The following is a 25,304-nucleotide window of genomic DNA, read 5'->3' as shown; positions in this document are numbered from 1 at the left end:
CCAAGAGGGCAGCTCCAGATTATAAAAGCCTTAGGTCAACTTGCGGCTGAAAGCACTCTAAGATCATTGTCTTTGCAACATCGTGCACACAAGTGGTGCAATTTAATAACGATAATAAATGTACCAAATCTGAGAAGTGTGCCAGCGCTAATCACATTTCATATGTGCAGGCTTTTTTAGCCTTAATGCAGGAAAAAAATGTATCTTTGGTGCAGCTCCTCTTGTTTGCTATCAGCTCTGTGATTATTGTTTTATGTACTTTCTAAATCTAATTATGAATGTGACTCACTGGTATTCTCAGCAGACTGCATTCAGGGAGACTATCTTGTCAAAAGTTAGACTGAGAAAGTGGCTCATTTACTCTGCATACTCTCATTTTCTGTTTGTAGGGCATCCGTGCAAATTCCTGATATCCCGATAATTGCATTATTTGATTTTATTTGGAGGCATGTTTTTAAAATTTGGACTGATCGTAAGGAATTCTCTGTGAGCATTTTATGGTCGAATGGTGATTGTAAATTATATTTATGGTCACACCAGCCCAGTACTATCATTTCTATTTGTTCTTTTGATAGCCATAACAACTAGGTTTGAGAAGGAAAAGATCTGTATTCCTCCAGAATCGTGTTTTTCACTGGTCGGTGAAGCAATGCCAACTGGAGGCAGAGTGGAGCTGGCTGTAGGCAGCACGGTGTCCCAAGAATCAGCAGTGCCCTAACTTTTTCCTTCGTTGCATCCCGTCATTGTCTTCACATTGTCTCATCCCTCCCAAGGCTCCCTTCTAAGCACATTTTCCATCTTGTGTTTCCCCACCTCCTCCAGCCTTTTCCCATCCACACCACAGCCCTAAAGGTAGGACTAGACCTTTATTCTTCCTAGAGGCTGCTCCCATCCTCCCCTCCCCAGTTTCATGTCCCTTCTCCCTCCCTGTTTCCTTCACAGCCTGCAAAGGAGCTGGGCTGCGAGGAGCAGCTGGAGGTGGATCTGTACATGTAGAGCATTTAAAGTGCTGCTGTGGCTGTGCTAGTCGAAGCTTGATCCAAACCCTGCCAATTTAAACTTCTTAAACCCCTGGGACAAAGGTTTTGGGTGTCAGTCATGCTCCCATTGTTAACCTCAGTGGTAAAATGAAAAAATGGTATGTGCCTGCACAGGAGGGCCCGAGGGAGTGCCCTCTGCTCTGCATGTTCCTTCAGTACCTGGCTGAGGGGTTGCAACTGCTCCAGCTCTTCAGCTCCTGCTAAAGAAGGGAAGATCTGATACTTGCACGGCAGCACCGTTGCCCTTGCTGCTGTTGCTTCCCTTTAACCATGCGGTTACGTAGCAGATTATACTCCATTTTAGAGCTCCTGTCGTAACAGATACAAGTGATCTTCATGCTTTGGTTGCTTTTGCTGAGCTGACCTGTGAAAAAAACACTGGCTCTTTACTAGTGGCAACAAAAAACTTGTAACCATCTTCATGCCAAGAGAGACGTAGCAGTTCAAGCTGAAGAATGATCATGTAAGGGGGTAGAGTTGTTCCTGTTTGCACTTTCCTTCAGCACATTTCCTACACAGATAGAACATAAAATTGGTTGTTTGGGAAGAAAAGCGATCGTAGGCTCTGTCTTCGGGCACATGGTGAGCCTGGGTAGAAGTTAGGGGGAGATGCCATCTGCTGGAAAGTCTGGACATTGTCAGAAGGAGAAGCGGAGTTGGAACAGCTGTGAGCAAACGGCAGAGGATTAAATTAGCACCCAACATCCATGAGTAGCCACCAGCGAGGGCTGGGTCCCACCTCCTGCTCTCTCCAAGGCTTGGAGCCCTGAAGCTGGGCTCATGTCCCGGTGGGACATCTGTCCAGCCCGTGCTGGCCGGGCATGGGACTGGAAGGAGATCGTGGAGGGGAAGAGAGAAAGAGGTCAACTTGAAAGATGTAGGGCAGGCAGTGAGAACAGATCTGAAGGAGAATAGAGGGTTAAGGACCCAGAAATGTAAGCAGGAAGACAAATAAGCCTACAGAAACCTCGGAAGGGAAGGCTTTTAATAGCAGGAACCGCAATAACAATAATTGTCATCAATGGGGACTGATAAATGTGTGTCTCCGATCCAGCAAAATGTTAAACTTTGCTGGGTAATGCTACTACCACCTTAGTTAAGCACTTATGCAAATGCTTGAATGATAAAGATAAAATGAAACCAAGTGCAGGAAACAGCATGTCAAGAATAAAATTGTTAATTGTTTTTTGATTGAATCCTCTGATTCTCATTACTGCTTCTCTCTACAACCCACTGTGTTTTCAGTATAACTTTCAAACTTTCAAGGTGGTTGTAGAGAAGTAGGTAGACCTTAGCGCTTTCTTCATTTCCCCCCAGTGTGTGATTGCACTAAATGTGTTTTTAATATTGCTTTTTACCACTTTGATATTTTATTTTGTTTTTGTTGTTGCTCACATCAGAAAACCACAAGGTAGACATTACATATGATTTACCGGGAAATATCTGGGGCTATGCCAGCTGATTAAAAAAGAAAAAGAAAACAAGCACAACACACATGGGATGTGAATGAGATTCATTGGGCAGCAGTCATGAGAGAAGCTCTCTGTGAAGTGGAACGGGATGAGCTGACAGTAACAAAGATAACTGTGTTGGTTTGCAACGCAGAAAAGGAGAAATTATACCTCATAACATATTTGTAGGAATTTAAAATAATGGGCTCAAGCATCCTTCTTCAGAGTCAGGGTTCAAATATATACAAATACATATTGCTGTGGGGTCCTACTTTCATATACTACCTAATATCCAGGTGGAGCCTTACAGAAAAGCATTTAAATGATGGATAGTTGCAGCGTGGGTCTGCTCCTGTTGGAGAGAATGGGGAAGGACATGTTCTAGAGGAAGCTCCCACTGACTTTATGGCACATACTAAGCCCTTGGGAACCACAAACCATGGGGCTTGCTTTAGCATCTTTAGAATCTTAGAGCTGGGAAGTAGAAAGAAGATGGCCAGGGCAGAGGAGAAGAGAGTGGGAGGCAGAGAAAAGAGAGAACAGAAATGTAGGTGCATCATATATTTATTTTGTTTTGTCAGCTTAATTTAACTTGGAGACTCAATGTCTCCCTTGCACTGGCAGCAATCAATAGCTCATAGTAATGACTTGCAAAACTGTGAATCATTAGGCAATCGTAAGGTTTAATCTTTAAAGGTCTTATTTCAAAGATCATATCTTAAAGATCTGGAGGAGTTAAGATATAACGGTGATAAAAAACAGTCACATAGGTAGCTGGGTAGGTGGGTATCTAGATGGCTAACCCACCAACCAGCCAGCCAGGTTTTCATTCAAATAAGTGACCTCTGAATGATCTGTGTTTCACTTATTCAAATGTTCAAATCTTCTTCCTCTCCTGGATCCCAAAATTGGCCACTGGAGGACTGATGGCTTACAAGGAATATTGCACTGGTCTCCACAAGGGGTTCACTCCATGGTGCATGTCACCCTTGGGCATGGGCTCGTCTGCTCCTCTGGTCAGTGTGAGTGAAAGGACGTGCTCCTCCAGAGGGAATCCATGCTATTGGAGGTGTAATTGCCATTCCCAGCTCCTCTCAAAACCAAGGAGATGTCATGTGGGGGATTTCTCCCAGCATGAAGACCACTCATGCCATCCTTGTCACCAACGTGTTTGGCACAGGCTCTGGACAGCAGCTCCATGGGAAGCCAAGGGATTGTTCAAGTTAAGAAGAGAAAAGGGGATTGCAAGGAAGAGAAGGCAGGAGACAAACACGTCTGCTGAGATTGCCTACCACTGAAAACACTACTGCTGCTGAAACTCTCCAAGCTTCCTGAATTTAGCTCTTATATCTGAAATGTTTTCTTTGTGCTTGTCCCAAGACTTGAACATCATAGAAGAAAATAACACCAGAGAACTTCAGCAGAATGCAGTAATGCAGCCAGTGTAACTAAATTAAACTAGTGCTATGCAAATAACAGCTCCAATAATTATAGTAGCCAGAGGAAGAAGGGAGGTTGTAAATCCTACTGTTTGAAGACTTCTTCATACACTTGGAGCCCATGAGCAACATTGCTGTTCTCAATGCTGCAATGCTTCTTCTCCCACCTAGTGAAAAATAAGGTATGCTGTCCCACTACAGAATATGCCAAATAACATGTGAGTCAGTCCTAGCACTCTGAAATCCTATCTGGAATGCTAGGGGAGTAGTTAAGCAGCTGCCTTCTTATTGTCATAAAACTTGATAGCTTTTTGCAAATATGTACAAGCAAATGGTTTGTTTGCTTTTAATGTGTTCGAACACGCACACTGCCAAAAATCTAAGTACCTCCAACAAAGCTTGGTATTAATTCCTTCCCATCTTCATTTGGTAACTTATAGGTTTGGCAGGAGAAGGAATTTACAAGAGTTTGGACAAAACAAAAAGGAAGCATTTGTCGAACATCACTGTTGAACTTGAAAACTTCTAAGAAATAATGAAAACAGTGGACATTTGGAAGTAAAAAACTGGTATTTTTCTGACGTTGGAACAAAAAAATAAATAAAAAGAAAAGAGGGGAGGGGAACTGAAATACCTTCATTGACTGTTGAAAACAATTGCTCCAAGCAGGAAACTTGGCACTTGAAGCTTTTATTAAATCAATTCAGAGGGATCTGTTTTCAACAAATGAGATAAATGTCAAGATGAAGTTTTTAGCCACTCACAGTACATCACATTTTCCTTCCCCTAGAAAGTAGAACAAAAATGTGCACAAATAAATCACTTACATATGTAAAAATCACATTCTGTTTAAATAATCTTTTCTTCCTGCCTGAATGTATCAACAGTGTATCAAAGCTTAATATAATCTTTTAAGAGTATGATTATTTGAGGATGTTTTCATCCTCTCTACTCCTTATTGTTAACCTACATCAAAGCAAACATGTAAACACAATTTATCTGGATAACATCACTATTTATTACTATCCAGACTGTTATCCAGAACTGGATGCTTCCTGTGTGTATATGGAAAGGGACTTTCAGCTAGATCAATATCAATTCTTCACAGCTTCTTTTTTTTTCCTCTTACCCATTTAGCACCTCTCTCTGTCTTTTTCTCAGTCTCTCATCTGCCATTGTGTGCTTTTCAGATGGTTCTAGCTCCTGGAAACCTCTATTTTTTGGCTTCCTCCTCTTTGTTAGAGCCATGCAACCTCATGCTGTTGGGTGCATTCATAGTGGTGGACAGGAGGGAAGGCCTGACACGGAGCTCCAGGCATGTTGTTCTCATCCACAGCCTTCAAACTTCTGCTCCCGGTTTGTCCAGAGCCTGTCTGGTAATTTCTTTGTATGTTAGTGGAAATATGGCAATGGTCTCAGGAGTTTATGTTCCCCTTTCTTGGAGGAAAGTGACAGAAGGTGCAAGCTGAGAAAATGCTGAGACACTTCTGGGTCTTGTGAGGTCAGAGGCTGGATAGTGCTGATCTCGTCACACTGACTCTGCTCCCTAAAGGCCCCAGCATCATGCCTAAGCAACCACAGGAAAGAAGGCAGCTTTATTTCCAATTTCTCCTCCGAGTACCACCTGATTATGCTTTTGCAATACGGGGAAGAGAGGGTACAAACAACCTAAAGAACTGGGAGGGTGCTGAGGGAGTCTTTCAGTCCCAAAGCACTGAGCTTTGTAATCCTTACTCAAGCTAGGGAAGGCTATTGTCAATAGTCCCTTGATATTTAAGCTCTCCAAACCACTGAGTCATTGGGCCTACTCATCTGAGTCACTGCAGAAAGGAGGGAGCGCTGCAGTTGCACAGAGGACTTTAGCAAAGGCCAATTTTCAGAGAATATCCCTCTGGACAAATGTAAATATGAAGAAAGTATAAAAGTCAACAAAGTGCAGCAAGAGGGAGTAAGGTAGGGGTTGTCAGGTGGGCAGTGATGAACACAAGGGGCCAACTGACTTATGTCTCCTCCAGAAGGCTTTCAAGCCGTTTTCCATCCCTGCTCCACATGACCCATGTTTTGCTCTCCCAGTGTTACTGATGGTAAACTCAAAAGATCAGATAAGGAATGAAAAGAAAGTTTGCTCTTTGCCAGGTCAAAACATGAGCCAGGAACAACATAACTACAGGAAAAGCCATGGAAAAGTGGAATATATGGGCATTTGTCCTCAAAGGGCAACTGATACACAGACAAGTAGCAAGGAAGTAGCAAGAAAGCCAGCATAACCAGATTTATATTGCCTACTGCTGTTGTAGGCACAGGGAATATTTCATGTTTGAAGTCATGCAGGAAGGGTCTTGGCCAGTGACAAAAGTTCCCGAAGGATCTTTCAAACTGGCACTGGTTAGAACAGACTTTAAGATGCTTTAGCTCACTGTAGGATTGCTTTGACATCTCTAAATTCTGGAATGGAGGATATTGGGATCCTTGGGATTTATCCTTGGTTGTGGAAGTGGTCCAGTGGTTGAGTACAGAAAGCAGAGCTGGGGATGTAACCTGGGATTGTCAACATGGATCTATTTTGATTGAGTTTTAGCAGATACCTGCTTTCTGCTCCCTGACTTGCCTGAAATGATCTTCTACTTCCTTTCAGATCTCTTACGTAAATAAGGAGAGGTGAAGGCTTTTATCTGACAAGGTTTGGAATGTCAATGGGCTAAGAGAGAAAGTCTGCTCAAATTAGGAAGGAAACTGTGGGGACTGATGATCAGGTTCTTAATAAAGCAGTTATATCAGTGGGATTAAGGCCAGGACCTTTGCCATGCAACAGGAACAAGGAACCCCTGGAACAAGGGGTGAGTTACAGAGTGAGAAAGTTTGTTTGTAACACAAGTTATTCAGTGTAAAACCAAAAGCCAGCTCCCGAATGCTGAGAAAGGGTTTCTGAAAACTGAATAACTGTATGTCTATAAATGCAGGGTAATACATGACTTAAAATAAAAGCAAGAACTAAAAACACCACCACCAACAAAAACAAAAACAAACAAACAAAACAACACAGGTCTGCTCTTTTATTTGGGATAGGAGAAAGCTGTTGTAACCAACGATAACTCATATGGGAGCTTGTACTGATCCTTGTATTGTGTTGTAGCACTGATTTTCGCATGGTATTGAGGGTAACAAAGAAGGGCAGGCTGGATTTTCTGCTGAGGCATCAGTCACGATGAAGAGAAACAAGCTGAAGCTCAGCTTGTGGGCAGAAATTTCCCAGAATACATTGGCAACTGGGCAGAGCGAGTGTGTTGGCTTGGCTCCCGAGCACATTGGCTCCCCGTTCCAGCACAGGAACAAACCTAGGCAGTGTTTTGTAAGTCGGGTCAAATTCCTCAGGATGGACATGATTCAAGAGTCTCTGATAGTCCATGACTGTGCCTAAGCGTTGTAGTAACTCTATTGCACAATAGGAAAGGGAATCACACGGTGACATTTAATGAAGGTATTTTGGATTTATAAATTGTCAGCTACCTATCAGCAATTCAGAGAAATGCAGAAATTACAGCAGTGTTGTTGTAATTACCGGTATGCATTATCTGTCATCACTAGCAACACTCAAGTAGTTAACGCGCCCTTTGTTAAGGAGCCTCATGAACAATTGTTTTGTCACACTGATACTTCTAATAACAACTAACACATTGTGTATGATTACTAGGGCTGTCAAACTGTGTTCTCAGCTGGTATTTCAGATATCTGATCTACAGTTCATGTTATTTTATCATCAGTGTTAAGTGACTGTAGTTTTCATGTAGGACCTCTGTTCAGCTGAGGATCTCCCTTCACCACCCCAGTACCACAGCAGTGCAAGGACTCACCTTACTGGGGCATCACCATCATCCCATGAGAGACAGAAAGTGATAGGAGGGGACAGGATGAGCACAGCAAGTCTTTTGTTGGTGGTGGGCTTGGATTTGGGGTAGATCTGGAGTACTGAGGGTGGCTCTGATGCTGGTGGACATGGCTTCCTAGCCAGGGAGGTTCACCTCTGGCTGAGGTGTAGGCACCTTAGGGTTAACTTATGGCACTGTTTGAGGCTGGTTGGGAGTTTCTGAGAAGCAAATATGCTTGCTGGGAATGGTGTTCTGGAAACATCAGCTCTGCCCAAACTAATTTTGCTTGTTTCTGAGCTAGCTCAGAGCTATTGCAGCATCTCTCCGAGGCACAACATTGTGCAGCTCTCTGATACTACCTCCAGAAGTCAGAAGGATGTGCTCCGTTAAAAATGGGAAGGAACTAAAGGTCCTTGCCAACAGACTTTAGAACTGACTATGTCTTAATTTGTCCATGGCAGAGTGTCTTACTCAGTAGGTGAGAATTTAGCTATGAGTACGTTGAGTAGCAGCCAGCTTGGAGCATGAGTCTAATTTACTGTAACTCTTGCTACATTCTGTCTGATCATTATCGTGCTGAACAAAATGTTTTTAAAGTGTTTTTATAGGGTTGAGTGACTTATTCAATAATTTATATGATTTTGGAGGGATTAGAGGATGAATTTAAGTTATCAAATAATGCCATTATGGCTCAATGGCTACATTATTATCAGGAAAAAAAATCAGTTGTAATTACACTCAAAAAGACAGAGACCCTTTATTCAGCCATTCCCCCAAGAACAATGATATCAAAGATGCTGATAGGTCTCTCAGCTGTAAAAAGGGCTGTCCTTCTTTGTTAGGAAGGAATATATCAGCTGCCGTCTGCTTATCTGTACAACGATTGTGCCATTTATGCCACATATTTTCAGTGTGCCGTGCTTTTAAATATCTGCTCCTCGCAGAGGCATGTGATCCTTCACTGTACGGAGCTGGGCAAACTCTCTGAGATGCAGAAAGGGAGCGCATGGCTTTGCTTGAGTTGGTTTTGCCTCTAATTTCAGCAAGTTTCCCTCTGCAAGAGCACATGGAGCAAAGAAAAGGCACAGTCCTTGTTGTAACTCCCTGGAGACCTTTACTTACACTAAATTGTAAGGTGAGAGTCCAGCTCTTAGGAACTTTTTAATGTTTTTATTATTATTATTATTATTATTATTATTTTTATTTTTATTTTTTATTTTTCCAATTTATTTATTATTTTTGCTCACCTAACCTAATAGCTGCCTCAGCTAGAGGACCCCTGGTACCTCACGATGGATGCGCTTTCCACTGGTGGGCTGAGCACTGCAGGATTTCCTTGGAGCCACCTTCTGTCGAGTGCTGGCAGACTAGGGGTGTCACCCAAAGCTTTCATTTTCTCCTTAAAGGTATCCAGTGAAATCATGAAATCCTGCTCACTTGACCTCTGAGCTGGCTTTTCAGACCAGCTTTTAGCAGCTTAGGAAGACTTATCTCAGAGAGGAAAATCAGGTCATGCAGTGTTTGTGGACAAAGACTAGATAAGTCTGATTTGAGCAAGGGAGGAAAATACATTAGATCATCCCTTATCCTTGCAAAATGACTGCGCACAAGATGGGCATTAGTTGGAGTAATTCCCCCAGAAAACCTTGGGAGGAGCAGGCTGGAAGCAAACACGTCTGCGTTAGGGCGTTTTGATTTGGAGTGCTCTGCACATCGCTCTCCGTGTCCCTTACTGACAGCACCAGCCACTATCAGGATGCAAAACAAAAGCTTATATTAGAAGCAGGAGCAATAAATAAGGAACACATCCAGTTTTATGTCTAAAGGAATGTAAATTACTACTGAGGTATGCAGTTGAACGGAGTTTTATTGCAAGCATTCCCCTCCACGCCATTTGGTGTAATAAGACTTTTCTAAACCAAACTCCTCATCCAAAATGCCACCTGGCTGCTCCATGACTGTGTCTCTGACCTTCCAATCACATGTACCTTGTACCAACAGCCAGTAGAGCCTGGAAATCTCTGTGTTATGCAAAAAGAAGCATCGCCCTCCCCTGCAGCCATGCTTTCTGAAGGAGGAGCTCTGAAGGAGGTTGGGGCTCTGCATTCCCCAAATTTGTTGCCAGTACCAGGATTTCTGCAGGCTAAATGAAGCTATTCATGGCATGCTTGCTGCCCTCTTAGTATCTTAATAGTTTCAAAGGTGTGTAAGGAATGGAAATGTTGGTAACACAAGATAATAATGCCTTTCAGCTCTCTTGTCTGATAATGGTTTCAGGGCTTGTAGGAATCAAAGTCAGAAAAAGTTGATATTTTAGTGCCAATTCACCTAGGCATTAGTCTTCCTTACTTCTCTCTAGGGCACCAAAGGCTCACTGGTTTTCAACCTGGCCATCCCAAACAGAATAAACTTTAATTCATCCTCACAACTGGGCGAAAGAACAATACTGCAAATATGGGAACAGTCTTTATGTGGACACTGAAAATACCCAGAACCATGCAGAAGAATATTTGAAATGTAATTATGAGGAGCTCTTTGGGCTGTAGAAATACCCCACTGATATCAGGATGAGAAAATTAAGAAATGTAAACATCTTGTTGGGTCATGGGCTCAGTTGCTAACTTTGATGCACAGAAGAGCATGATCAGGAAGTGTCATTTTATTTTTTATTTTTTAAAGGCAAAGACAGTCTCTTTCTAATACATGTCATTACATGACCATAGCCTTTTCTACCAATGCTAGAATGGAGGAACAGCATGACAAAGAAGCTTTGCATGTGAAGATAACACAAAAAGGGTAATGGCGCAACACGCCTCTTCTCTGCATTTCATTTGCTTTCTCTCTTTATGAGATAAGAAGTACAGCATTTTGTGCATCCTTTGGCCTGCTTCCCCTCCAGCGTACCACAGAAAGTAGGAGCTTTTCTTTGTGACAGAGCCTGGTCCGAAGCCCAGTGGGATCTTTCCAACGCTTTTGCATTTGGCTCCTGAATCTGCTACTACAGATGCGGTGTCCGTGCAATGCCTTATTCTGATTTTTTACCATCAGATGAGAATTGTGACATTTTAACACACGGTGTCGTGTCCAAGTCAGCCCCCTTACTCCTTCATTCAGTAGAAGCACCTCCAAATTCATGTCACACCATCCATTTCAGAGGCCAGACTCAACCAGGCACACTCTGGAGTCAAGGAGTCGCCTCCTCTCCATGAACACCAGGGAGAGCCTGGGTGCCTGGACTGGGCGCCCAACTTCCTAACAGCACCAAGTGAATCCATTTCAGGATCTTACATGGGACTGCCAATTGCATGTCTAGGAAGGCAGGGACCGGTGGCTGTGGGCATTGCAATGGCTGTCTGAATCACTCAGCACTCCCTTGAATGTCGATGCTGCAGCAGTTACGACACCTAATTACCCATGTACAGTAGGTGGTCCAAATTGGAGCGCACAGCAGAGCAGCAGATGTGGGTTGCTGCTGTCAGATTAGATTGAGATTAGATAAAGCTTAATAAACACTTTATTTTTGTTAGATTCAACTCTGATTAGTGGCACAAAACAGTATTACAGAAAAGCACAGGCTGAATGAAGAGGCACGGTTAACATTATTATGAAAATCAAGGAAGCGTTTTTACAGAGCAAGACCTTTCTAGTAAGAGGTTATTCCCTGAACTTGACACCTCTTTAGTCTGGAGAACAAGAGACCCCAGAGGAGCTCTTTAGCATGCCAAGCAACTATTTCTTAAGTCTGCCCTTCTTAGCCCTACACATCCCAAGCCATGCAATTTAAATAATCATACATATTTCAACACATTGGTTAAAACTCCCATTATTTGCCATCATTATCACGTCTATATTTGTAATAACAAGGGGGTCACAGCACTGTAGAAGTGCTTTACTCCTACAATTTGTCAGGGTTCATAGTATCAAACCAGCTTCACCTCACAAATGTCACATCACAACTCCTTGCCACCCAGCATCAAATCGTTATCACTGTATTCCAATGATCACAAGATTTTTGCCCTTCAATCCAGGTAAATTATTCTGTTTCTGATGCCCCTCCTCTGAAACCACAGAGCCTCCAGCCCAGTAGACTTCTCCTGCCTGTAGCATCCAAAGTATTTACCAGAAGCTTTTATTTGGCCCAGACACTTGCAGGACGATCCATTCGCTTGGGATAAAATTTATTTCTGCACAAGACAGTACAAACCAGTGAGCCAAGTAAATCACATTTAAACCTTATTTTGAAGCTAAAGGAGGAATATGCTCTCTATTGCCCAAGATTGAATCCAACTTTTGCTTTTCAGGACAGGAAAACGGGTGTCAAGATCATTTTTCAGCAGAAAAAATATGCAGACTTAGAATATCTAAAATCCTAAATAATCCAAGTTTTCAATAAATGAATGCTTTTCTCTTGTCCTATATTGTTGTCCAGCTGTCAGGCCTGCAAACAGATGACCTCTGGCCAAGCCAAACCAAGCCAAGCCAACATTTTTTTTTAACTTCCGTGCTTTCTAACCCAGTATTTACAGAATGTAGTGCAACCCCGCTGAGTTTGTTTAGTTCAACTGTCTTCTCCTTGTAGTCTTCCTTTTGCTTTCTTGCCTCCTTTTTATGCAAGCACAGTTAAGGGTGAGTTGGGTGTTTCTGCTTCGGGATTTTGTCTGAGCTACCTGGTCCAACACATCTCCACAGGCATTGCGGATGCCTATGAAAGCCTCCGTATTGCAGAGTTACCTCCTCAGCTCTGCCACCAGGCAGTGAGCAGAATATTCTCTGCCACCTGAAAAGCCCGTTGCCAATAAGCAGAGTTTTTTCATAGTTTACACGTTTAGCAATTTGTGTGGCTGTGACCATCAGGGTGCTGCTTAAAATCCTCGTTCTCAAGTCTGTTTGCTGTCTTCTTCCTGGACTGCATTCAAAAGCTCCAAATTGTTGGAGAAAAGCTGAGCAGTGTAATGTTCACAAGGGATTTTTATATTAGTTGCTTCTTAAGATAATGCTACTTATATATATTTTAGTGGAAATGCAGTGGAAAGGGCTGGGGTGGGAAATACAATGCCAGTGGGGAGCACAGTGAAGAATTTCCCCCCTGCTGGCATTGGAGGCTGAGGAGCAGTCGAAGCCAGGCTATGCCTTCAGCAAAGTGAAGTTCACAGTGACGTTTCCTTCATTTGCATTTTTGCTGACACATGAAACAAGGAGCAAAGCACCTCGCCAGACAGAATAGCAGGAACGTGGAAAGCTAAAGCAAAGCATGTAGCCACAGCCGGATTTAGGAGCAGAAAAGAGAACCTGATGGTGCCAGGATAAGCTCACTAACACTCTCGGTAGGTTAATTAAGAAGTAGCGTTAGAGAAATGAGAGAAAAGAAAGAGGTGAGGTCAACCTTCCAGCCATGGGCCAAGTTCCACCTCTGTAAGAAGATGGAGAGAACCTGCATCTCCCTGGGGCCTCTTTGCCAGGAGAAGATGATTTTTTCCCTTAATGAAAGCCTAGAGTTTATCTGGTACTGACCTTTGCTGTTTCCCAAACTGTGGGAAACACCACAACGCAATTGGAGGACGATTTGTAGGCACAGGCAATTGCGGTTGCACTTTCCCCTTGCTAATAACAAGCAGGGGGAATTTATTCCCCTGTGAATAAGAGCACAGCTTGTGATACCCTGCCCACCTGTTCTCTTTCATACGTGAGTAGTTCTATTTTTAAATGGTGGGCGCAAAGCAGGGCTTGCACAAGAATAATGCGAAGTGAGCAGAAGAAGCACAGGAAGGTTTTTGTTGGCACCAACCTTCCCATTCTCCTGAGTCACGCTTTATCTGATAGCTGGAATACGGCAGGCCCCGGAGAGTCTATTTTTCTTTCCCACGCTGCAAGGTTTAGGCAGTAAATAGCTTAAATAAATGCCAGAAGTAGAGTTTCTTTTTAGCTTCATCTGATTTCAGGAAGGCCTTCCTCAGATTATTCCTCCCAGACATGCTGTCCAAGGCAGGACTAGTCCCTGGTGGACCGAGCTATGCTGACCTCTGCAGCTGGCTCCATTTCAGCTTTCTGAAGGTTGGAGATAAAAAATAGAAGAACTGGATCACTACATCCAGACAGCGTTGGGCCTTTCTTTGAGCTGAGTGAGATGCCCGGTTCCTTTTGCAGGACCTATGCCATTACACAGTGGTTAGAGGCCTTCTGCCACCTTTGTCTGACCTTTTATTCTTCTGAACCTGGATAAAAAAGGCACTGACTGTGTGGTAGTTTGAAGGCAATCCTCCTGAGAACTGCCACAGGCAGCAATGCCACCAGAGGGGCAGCGAGCAGCAGCTGCATCCCGTGGTGGGGATGCTGGCCCTGCAGATGGCCAGGCTGAAGTCAGAAGAGGGTGAGCTCCACCTGGCTCTGCTGCCCCTCAGACCTGAAGTGCTGAGAGCCCACAGGATACCCGGTGAAGCCATGCTGCTTCCTCCGCTTGTCCCCCAGCCCCAGCCGCCGATTTCTGCTGGCATCCGTTGTCATCAACGTGGAACAAAGAGATCCAGCCCCACCGCCCGCCCCAGGGCTGCCACCCGGGGCTTTAATCAGTGCATGGAGACCCAGGTCAGAGGCATTCCTCCATTCCTCCCGCACTGCTTTTCAGTGTTTGGCATTGTTTTCCCTCGGAGCTCCGAGTCCTTAGCTTAGAGAGCAGATCCCAGGAGGCTCCCGTTTAAAAGATGCTCATGTTCTTGCTGCGTATTCTCAGCAGGAGGGCTTTGATCTTCGTACGTGCCCCTGACAGTCATGTCACCCATGTTGTGCCCATTTGTATTCAAGTGTTTGGCTGCAGTGATGTGGTTTTTCTGTTGTTGTTGCTCTTTGTTTAATTATTTTTTTTTCTTTCTTCATTAAATGTTTCGTTCAGGTTGCCTGCTCCCCCTTGCCCTCCTGCAGAAAAACAGGCATTTTGTGGTGTTTGCTTTGCTTTGTTTCATTGTTTGAGGAGAAATATCAGTGTTTCACCACCCCCTTTTTTGTGGCTGTTATTTAGAAGTGACACAAATGTGTTTAAAATGGAATTAATGCGGAGGGTGAGTCTTATATGAGGAGAGAAATGGGAGGTGCAAAGAGAACCTAGACAAATGCCAGTGGGAAAAGTTAATGAAACTAGGGAATTACGTGGAAATCAAGAGGATAAATTACAGCAACTTTCTATTGAACTCTGCATTACTGTTTATGATCAAGAAGAAGAGGTACAGACTGTTTTACCCCATTTCCATTAGATCTCTTAGGTAGCCATTGCTTTGCAAATATAGCATTGGACCTGACCTAATCATATAGTGGCAACACGAGGCAGGTTCGTGCTTGGAAGACAGCTGCATGCACGCAGCATCCTCCTGAGCTAAATGTCCCTCAGCTGAATGTCCCCTCGCTTATCATTGAGCACGAAGAGAGGCCTCTGAGAACACTCCACATCTAGCTAGTTCATGTGACATTTAGCAGCCTGTGTCTCCACAATTTCAGGGATCTTTGGACCACGCTCCCCTACATGGTGCCCATCTGCCCTTGTGTCAGTGGGACGGTCAGACTCGCTGCAGGGAGGGAAACATGAGGATGGCATGCCAAAAGAGACATGAGATTGCTCTCTTGCCTGATATATGTCAGTCTTCAGGGTAATTTTTAGCATTTCTCTGCAAACTGGACATTTTCGTGTAAGCACGTGTGCTGGAGTGTGCCACCTACTACTGATTTCACCCAGTACTTCCTCTTCCAAGCCCCTGTTTTTGATTGCTTGTGGCTCTTCTAAGAGGGCTGAAATTTTCCATGCTCTGTATCATCCTCAGGCTAGCTAATTTGGGGGAATGATAATGAACATATGGCAAAGAGACAAGAATGTTTAGATGAATAAGGTATGCATACCCACAGATAACATATACCCACATGAAAGATACAGGCAGATAATCAGGAGTGTTTAATTCAGTCAGTTTAGGAAGTTTTCACTGCCTCAGCTGGGAATTACCACTCCTTTGTGGAGGCAGGGAGCCTGCAAGCATGCATGTACCTCGTCCTGAAGGCAAACCAGGTCCCCTCACACCACCCCCTGCTCTGGCTGGAGGAGTGGCAGCTCCTTGAACCTCTCTAATTTGGTTCCCTGCAATTGTGTGGTGGTAAAGTGAAGGGCTTGGCTCACTGCAGCGTGAGTATTGCACATTACAACCTCTACAGATGATAATGCTGAAGTGGAGCGAATCGGTATGTGTCTGATCTTGTGAAAAACTGATAGTCATCATTTATCCTCTTGGCACACATTTCAGTGGTAGGTTAGAGCACATGAGGCGTTGAAAACCAGCGCTCCCTACAGAGAGTCTTTGCCCAGGTGCACCAGTGGGGGCTCTTTGCTGGTGTCTGCACAAACCAGGACCTTGTCCTGGTGTAAGCTGCGGTGACTGCAAGCCAAGAGTGCCACCCGTGGCCCGGTGGGGACCCGGGAGGAAACCGTAGCCCCATCGAAATCAGCTGGAGCTTCGGTGGAGCCAACATCCCTGTGCAGATGCAGAAGTTTCACAATAACCTCCTCTGTTGGGCTTTCAACACGTGCGTGCCATTTTCATGACAAATAAACAAAACCTCCGCGAGGCGGAGACATCCAGATACACCTCACGCCCGGAGAGCGCGTTAAAAGCTGATGGCAGTGCACGCGGCGAAATGCCGGCCAGCCAGCCTTGGCGGCCCTGGGGAAGTTTCTGAGGTGAAAAAACCACACTTCGGCCCAACATGCAGCGACCAGACATACAGGCGAGGGTTTATTATTTCTGCAGGGTGCACGGGCGTTCGGCACTCGCCGTGCTCAGGAGCAGAGGCAGCCCCTTCGGCTCGGCTTTGGGAAAAGGCGGCTCTGTGCGGGCCCTGGTACGAGGCAGACAGGAAACATGCCAGACTGCCTCGGCAGGAGGCTGCCTCCAACACGTGCAGGAGGGAACAAGGAACCGCTTAATGATTAATCACTGTCAACCTTTGTTCTCGTTAAAGGCTGGCTTGTCGGACAAGGCTGGTAATGAGGCTCTGTTCTGGGCCTGTTGCTATGTGGTTGTGCAAGGGCTGGAGCCGATCCCCGCTCCGTGCAAGGCGCAGCTCCCACTTTGCCCAATTTTAACGGGTTTGGGTGGAAAGGTTGTTGTAAGAGTGCCTGCTAGTGGCTATAGGGCTGTGCGGCTCCCCAGCAAGCAGCCTCCTCCTGCCTGGGGATTACGGCGAGACGGCAAATAAATCACCAACGGCTGGAAATCAGTTCACAGGGATCTCAGCAGTGAGCAGCTTGCTTGGCGGGGCTCAGAAGGCAAAAAGCTATAAAGGGTTTCTATGAAGAACTACATAAATAGCTATCTATCTGTAAAACTCCTTTGGTTTCTCATCAAAAGTGGGATCGACTCCTTCGAGATAGCAGATCACCCATTTTTAGCTAGGAGTTTGTGCAATGTATCTGTTTTTGTTATTTTTACATATAAATTTCTTAAATATTATAGGTTTACATCTGATGGAAAATGCAGAAATGTTGCAGGAGTCAAAAAAAAATAATAATAAAAAAAAGAAATAAAAAAAGAAAAATAGGAGGGAAAAGCTTTTGAAACATCCCTTGGTTTTGCCCTCTTGCAGTCCCGTGGGACTCTGCAGGCGAGCACAGCTCCTCGGCTGGCCTGCAGGTGACTGCAAGGGAGATCCAGGGGTAACGGTGGTGGATGATAGGATGATGGATGGGGGCTTAGCAGAGCAATGCCAGATTTCCTGCTCTACCGTGCCATTTAGGAAATGGCACTCTCTGCGTGGCAGCATGCTGCACCCCAGGAAGACACCCACGCTACCTTGAAGAGCTGGTGCAGGTAGCTCCTGGATGCAAATAGGAGCAAAGTCCTTCCTGGGCAAGCACAGCTGGTTGCACAGCAGGAATAGTGCTCTCAGACACATTTTGGGCCCAGTGGAGGGTTCAGTGCAACTTGGTGGCAGTTGTTTGGGGCAGCCCCACGTGGTGACCCACCTCCCTTTCGGTGAGTCAGAAAACCCTGCCCTTTTAAACAGCGTGGCTGTCTGGCTGTCCCAGCAGCTGGCTGTGCTGAAGAACATCTCCCTCTGCAAGCTGGGTGCCTGCTGGAGGTGTCCCCCAGCCTTGTCACTTCACTGGAGCTGCAAAAACGAGGCACGGGCTCCCTACTGTCATGATCTTTTCCAGTGTCGCAGCATCTGGGGCGATAGGCCCACGATTCCTCTTTGAGCTCCACTGTTTGGAGGACTGACACAGCATGTGCTTCTTTTCCCTGGTTGGATGAAGGCACAAGTATTTCTGGCAGATAGCCTGGGCTTGTGAAATTGCCAGCGCTGGTGTCCGTGATTCCTCGTGCATGTGCCTTGAAAACATGGTTGGCCCTGAGTGTATTTGTCCTGAGAGCTCAGATGGTCCGAGGAGAAAAACACAGGAGATGGCCTCATGTGGCTGAGCCAGCTTCTTATAAACACTCCACAAAATTACTTAATGGAAATATTTTGCACTCCTCACCCAGCTGTATCTCTAGATATTGGACATAGAAAAACAGGTCTTGGGATCTTGCAATTTTCAGTTTTTTTCCAAATGCTATTTCCTCTAATTTTGGCTAACTGAGAGGCTCAAATACATGTATGACTGTGATTTTGCTAGAAACCGTAAAGCCCTCTCTGGCAGGGTATTAGATGAAATTCAACCTGTAACAATGCCTTCTGCGTGATTAACTCAAAAGGCTTTTGGGTCATTCTGTACAGCATCCTTAAAAAGCAGTTCACCAGTGCTTGGTTGTTCACACCCGCTCTGCCAGGCATCTCACTTAGGTGTGACTACAGGCATCTAAAATTAGGAGTGTCAGGGAATGTTCCTATCATCTAATTTGGGCTCCTAGCTTGGTTGTCTAAATTAGGCACCTAGAGCCTAATTATACAGCCTGGTCCCTCTCTGTAGTGAAGGGAGGGCTCTGGAAGGCATTTTGGGGGAATCTGATGGAAGTCAGAGAGCTCAGCTCAGAGGAGATGCACTTTGGTGCTGTTACGTGCCCATATGGAAAAAGGATGAACGAGCCCGAGGTGCTCGGAGAGATACCGAACAAGCAATGAGGCAAGGCAGAATCAGGCTGGCTGCATTTCTGCCCAGTCTGTGTTATTTCCAGCCCCGATACGTAAACGAGATCCTCAGCTGTTGCAAATCGCCCCAACCTCGGGAGCTGCCTGGGGCTCTCGCAGCGTACCCTGGCGCGGGAAGCAGCCCTCTGCATTCCAGTCCCGAGTGGGAGTTATTCCTAAAAATAAGAAAACGCTCTTGCTTTTTTTTTTTTTTTCTCAGTAAAGCTGAAAGAGCTCTTACTCTGCAGGCAGCCTGCCACGGCCCTGCCGCTGTTTGGTTTCCCTGTCTGAGGCCAGGACATGGTACCTAGGGTCGAGACGTCCATGGAAAGCCCAGCACTTTGCAGAAGGGTGTCTGTGCATGCACGAGATGCAGCAGAAAAGAGATGGCTCAGAGATTTTTATTTTTTTTCTGTGTAAGCGTGGTACTGCTCTGAGCTCGGCCCTGGGAGCCGCTGGAGAAGCTGAATTTTGGGCTGTGGGAAGGAGGATGCCAGCAGAAGCAGGGGAGGTGCACACCAGGGGCTCACAGAGGAACAAAAGGCAAAGGACAGGTCACTGGGTGGACACAAATTCACCCAGCTCCTCCCCTGGGAAGTGCTGGGGAAGCAGCTCTTGGTGAGGCACACAGCAGTCAGTGAGTGGGCTTTGGTGAATAATTCGGAGCCTGTCGCTTTTTTTTCTTTTAATTCCTCGTTTCTTGAATCCAGAAGTGAAAGGAAAGGAAAGGAAAGGAAAGGAAAGGAAAGGAAAGGAAAGGAAAGGAAAGGAAAGGAAAGGAAAGGAAAGGAAAGGAAAGGAAAGGAAAGGAAAGGAAAGGAAAGGAAAGGAAAGGAAAGGAAAGGAAAGGAAAGGAAAGGAAAGGAAAGGAAAGGAAAGGAAAGGAAAGGAAAGGAAAGGAAAGGAAAGGGATAAATGTTTGTATAAATACAAGTCAGCTGCATCAGGGAAAGTGAAAAGCAAACCCAGTTTTCAATGTTTTGATTTACTGCTAATTTAAACATTTGAGCAAAATGTTCTTTGTGATGCTTGCAGACAAACCCCCAGTTGTGCTACCAGCTCTGCAGTGCTTTCACTGTCCCTGCTGCTCTTCCTGCTTCTCCTTGCTCCTGTATCTCACAGTAACACCAGGGAGGGCTCTGCCTTGGCACCCCGAGCACTGCTGTGGCTGTACCCCAGCACCAGGGATGTGGGGGCAACCTCAGAGGTGTGGAGATGTAGCAGAGCAGGCTATGGTGTGGGATGGCATGGTTTGGTGAGAGCAGGGTAGCTGCAACCCCAATCTGCTTTTCCCTTGCATGGAGGGTAGCATGCTTTGTCCAGGCACAGGGGCAGAGTGCCGTGTCACTGGTGGCATGTCAGGAATGCCTTCAGGTCCGTGGGGATGTGAGTGAGGGGCAGAGCAAGGTGTGGGAAGGGGGATGCTGGCACACAGCTAGCCCCTGGAGCTGTTCTGCCCTCTCCTGCCTCATCACTGCTACAGAAGAGCAGACGAGGATCACACCACAGCCTCACAGGCTCATGCCGACATTTCACAAACAGCAGAGAAAGGACTGAATGCAAAAAACCAAACTGGCTCCAAGTTCTCGATTTATACTGTTTTCTCAGGGCCCTTTTGCCAAGCAGCCAGAGCTTTGCGCCAGTTGCTGTTAGAGAAAAGCTTTCTTTTATAGGTAGTGTGAATGGACACTGCCCAGTTTATCTGAAAACAAAGTCCCTTCCCACAGCTCACATGAGCTGGCAGGGGATGAGGGAGAGAGAGAAGGTTGGGCTCTGTTGCTGATTTTTTTTTTAGGCTGGACTACGAAGGCGCATTTGGTGGAGCCTGCATTATCTGTGCGAAAGCACAGCAGATGAAACCTATTAATGGATGTAACATGTGGCCGGGTTCAAGCTAGAGTGTCATTTGAATATAGGAGTCAAAGCCAATTTATTGTAACATATTTTTCTTTTCAAAATATTTTAAGAAAGACAAAAAAGTTTGCGCAACAACTTGGCAAGCAGGTCTGTTGAGAGGAGGTATTTTCTATCTTGCAGCTAACATAAGGGCTGAAAAATGTGGCAATGCCGAGCAGTCCTGGATTCCTTCTGGAACTGAAGGAAAGTGTGCGGGATATAATTGTGTAAGAGCCCAATAAATTTTCGAGGGTGGGTTTGTAACACTGCCTTGGGGGCTGCAGGTGGCTCCAGCAGAAAGTCATGGTTTTTATTTCGTTAAGAGACATCGAATACTTTTATCTAGCTAGCTATGCACTCGTGCGGCCCCATCTAAAAGCCACGGAATTATTTTAAAATAGAAATAACCATAACAATCGCTGTGTTTCTTCCATGCCAGATGGTATAAAGATAAGTTGGATTAGTTTGCAGTGTGCATGTTACTGTGTGTGAGGGGGTGCGTCTGTGTGCTGAAGGCACTGAGCAAAAACTAAGGCACAGAAATGAGCTTCCCAAGGGTTTTCAGAGCGATCTGCATCGGTGCCCCGTGGTCTTCAGGGTATGGGTAAGCTGCCCGGCCAGTCCTAATTTCCTTGGGTGCCTTGGGAGGCAATGGCCTTGGAGCAGAGCTTCCCCAAGGTAGTGCCCAGATGCTGGGACCGCTCCTTGAGACTGAGCTGGGGCCTTTCAGGCAGCACCAAACTGCAGTTTTCTTTGATTCCTGAGCTCTGGGACAATTGTACTGCTGGCTGGTAGGTTGGACAGGATCCAGCAGTGGGGTTCCTACAGGGAATTGTACCAAGGCAGCCAGAAAAACAATGTTTCTCTAAACTGTCGTGATCTCCCCAGTTTCTGCTATTTTCTGTGCAGCTGGGCAGCTAAGAAATATCTGACTGCTGAGTGACAGCCAACACAGGCTGAATGTTTTTATGGGCTAACACATTCTTGTGTGCGGACTGAGAAAGCTCTTTCCCACATGCGGTGAAGGTCCAAGTACCAAACCCTGGTGGAGCAAGTAGACAGAAAACATATTGTGCCAAGAGAAACCACGGGTGAAAGAAAATGAACAGCATATTGTCATCCCAGGTCTGTTTGGATCCTGGATGTTCATGGTCTGGAGTTCCCAAGTACCTTCCCCATTGCCTCCTGCGATAACTTTTTGCCATCCCTTCCTCATGAAGCTGCCCATGGGGAGGAGGAAGCAGATCTAGGTCCATAGCAAAGACTGGGGAGACCCTAAAACCTTCTTTAAAGAATCGTCCAGTTACACATTTGTTTTACCAAGGAAGCTGGCAAGCTCTAAGCCCATTTATTGAACCCTGTGCTAATGGGATACAATTAGCAATCTCTCAGTGATTGCTCTTATGAGGGAGGTGAAGGGACAAATGGAAACAGCACCACTCGCCCCACCGCAAAGTCACAGCTTGTGACTCCTGTGTTTTCTAACAATAGATGCCACTTCCAGCAACGAGGCTCTTCCAGCAACGAGGCTCTAAACAATCCTTGCTGCTGCTCACCAGATGGTAGGAGCCAGCAGATGCAGAGTTTGTTCCCTTGTGGTCAAACAGCCTGCCATGCGGCCCAGTGGAAGTTTCCGGAAAGGTCCCCAGGACGGCTCAGTTACTTCTGTTAGCGTTTCCCAAGCTCCTGGTACAACGCTGAGGTTTGCCACTGGAACCACCTGGCAAGTTTTCAAAGTCTTCCACGAGCGATAAAGTTACCCCATCACTTTCTTATTTTGTCGAAGCCTTTGTGTCGGTCACTTGTCCTGAGCGTCTGTGGGCTGTGTCCTGTACTTGAGCAAATTGCATAAAAAGGTTTATTTCCTTTTCTTGATGCTTGTTATTATTTTCATCCTTCACAAGCCATTTCTTCTGTTTCAGGATCAACACTCTGTGGTAGGCCAGGGATCTGGCCCCACTCCAAGCTCCAGTTCTTGCTCAAATCCAAACACTGGAAGTGGTTACATGAACTCATCCCAGCAATCAATGTTGAATCAGCAACTGATGGAAAAGAAACAGGCTCTGCAACGGCAAATGATGGAGCAAAAACAACTCCTTCTACAGCAGCAGATGTTGGCAGAAGCTGTAAGTTTTCCAATCCCTTATTTTATAGGGAAAAAAAAAAAAAAAAGATTTTCATGATTTTCATGGAAACAATAGAAAAGAAAGCTAAGACAGGGAGAAGAAAGCCCACAAGACTTTGAGGTCATTTTGGCAAAGCCTAGACCTTTTAGAGTGTGCCTCATATTTTTCAGCACTTTGCTAAGCCCTTTTGAAACCTACTTGGGTTTATGTGAAACAACTCAAGTATCTGAGCTACTGTTGCTTCATTATAAGAACAGTATAAGCATATGCTAAATTCAAGGTGTATGAATATTTTCAGTTGTTTCTCAAGTAAGGTAAGCTAAGATGCACTGTGACACTGCTTTGACCACAGAAGAAAGCTGACTTACAGGCCCTGCAACCTAGGCAGCATGGTATGAAGTGCTTGTGTGTAAACAAAGATTGGGTACACTGATTTTAGTGTTCAAGACAAAATTGTGTGCTTGGCTGGGATCGTCCATGAGTCTTCCTTTCTCCATTTCTCTTTATGCATTTCCAGATATTTGTAACCAGTTCTTCTCTGTCCCTCGGTATCTGAGAGAGCAATTGGGAGTTTCTAGTCATTTTCTGAGGCATGATCTTGTTGGGAAAGATAAATGCTATAACTCACTAGTTTTGTTTCACGAAAATAGCACTGCTATTGATATCACACAAACTGAGTCCGCTGAAGGTGCTTCATGACCCATCAGCAGTGCAGTGGGACCATCTGCCCAAAACAGTATCACATGCGCTGTGCACACTCATCTTCACCATTCCTCCATAGTTCTGCTTGCCAAAGCATGGAGAAGAAAAGTCCTAGAGGAGCAGAGCCTCTCACGTCCTTTGGGCAAGCAGAAAGTAACACTTGTGACCTGCTGCAGCTAGGGAAGGGCTGCAGGGAGGATGCTGGAGAAGGATGGAGGTGACACTGCCACCTACTTTGCTTCCCCCAGGCTGCAGTGGCAGCAGACCCCCAGGCTATGGCTTATGTAGGACAGCCTACAGGGTAGACCCTATCATGCTGGCCTGGTATTTTGAATCCAAAATTTCTTTTCTCTATAAAAACATAAGTTCAGAAATACTGGCATACTTAGTGAATGATGTTGAATAATTAAAGAACACAGAAATGGAAAAACATCCATGGTTTTATGTGGATGTTTTCAAAGCAGAAATGATTCAGATTTTATAGATAATATCTCGTTGTTTACAAATGTATTTCCATTCCAAAAATACAATTTAAAAAGCTCGAGTTTGAAGTTAAGGACTTCATTTGCCCTATAAAGGAAATATTTGTTGGCTTTTTAATTTATGCAGAAAAGAACTGAAGTGTCAAGTCACCTCTGTGCTGCGGTTTTCTGCAGAATTTTTATCAGAATGAAAATGTAATTGCTCATATAGCTATTTTAAAAAATAAGTAAAAGCTAAAAAGAAATTAAAATAGCTCTACAGAATGAGATTTTTAGATCAGTTTGCATCTGCTTTTGTGTTGTGGACATAGAAATACACACAAAGCTGAGCTGTAGTTTTTGCAGGTATCACAGGGATTTCCTGGAAGTTAACTTGCCTTTCTTCTTTGCAAGGGTTTGGGCTGGCTGCTATGTTGAAACAAGCCCTATAAATCTTAATCAGGCCACTCACTCCCAGAATGTGTTAGGGAAATGCCTAAGTACCACAAGAAAGGCTCTTCCCTCTGCTTTTTTAAGAGCCCCTGGCAAAAGAAAAAAAAAAATAAATCACAAGAGAGTCCACTTGTGTGCTGTTTCGGGCACCTGAATGACTCTGATCGGCTTCAGACACCTGCCAGGCTCTTCCACATGGATGGGCTGGTTTGATGTTCAGGCAACTCCAAGTTCCCTGAGGCAAATACAGGCACGGGTTGCACCTGCTGGTGGTTCACTGGATGCCCTCGGCCTCTGCCCATGTGGAAATGTCATTTCCCTTCCTGCCCAGGCTGGGGTGCAGCTGGGGGAGAGCCTTTGAGATGGCTTCCTCAACAACTTCTTCAGCCCTCCAAGCACAAAGCACAGGCCCAGTGGGCTGCAGAGAAGTGGGTGAAGCGTGACCAGTAAGCATGACACCAGGAGGCACATACACACCAGCAATGTGACAAATTCGTGACTGAGGTGGTCAGAGTCACGTTTTCCTGCCATGGTGCCTCATATTGCAAAATCATAATCCCAGAATCCCAGATTAATTCAGGTGGGAAGGGACCTCTGGGTCCATCTGGTCCAACCCCTGCTCAAGCAGGGACACCCAGAGCAGGCCGCCTGGGGCCACGGCAAGGAGATTTTGAGGGAGGGAGACCCCACAGCCTCTGGGCAGCCTGTGCCAGGGCTCCATCACCCACCCAGCACAGAAGTGGTGCCTGGTGATCAGAGGGAGCCTCCTG

At 45.4% G+C, this 25,304-nt stretch overlaps 1 protein-coding gene across 1 annotated transcript in view; it reads left to right on the top strand.

Moving 5' to 3' along the window:
* The window catches only part of MAML2 (mastermind like transcriptional coactivator 2), a 205,584-nt gene that overhangs the window by 168,651 nt on the left and 11,629 nt on the right, over positions 1–25,304 (top strand). Inside the window, exon 3 of the mRNA XM_084300598.1 lies at positions 22,715–22,918. Within this exon, the coding sequence (XP_084156724.1) occupies positions 22,715–22,918 (204 nt within the window). The remainder of the gene's footprint in view (positions 1–22,714; positions 22,919–25,304) is intronic.

This window comes from Netta rufina (genome assembly GCF_964035555.1).
Source record: "Netta rufina genome assembly, chromosome: 1".
Lineage (NCBI taxonomy): Eukaryota > Metazoa > Chordata > Aves > Anseriformes > Anatidae > Netta > Netta rufina.
The sequence above is the reverse complement of the archived record's forward strand: the minus strand, read 5'-3'. Positions and strand labels throughout refer to the sequence as shown.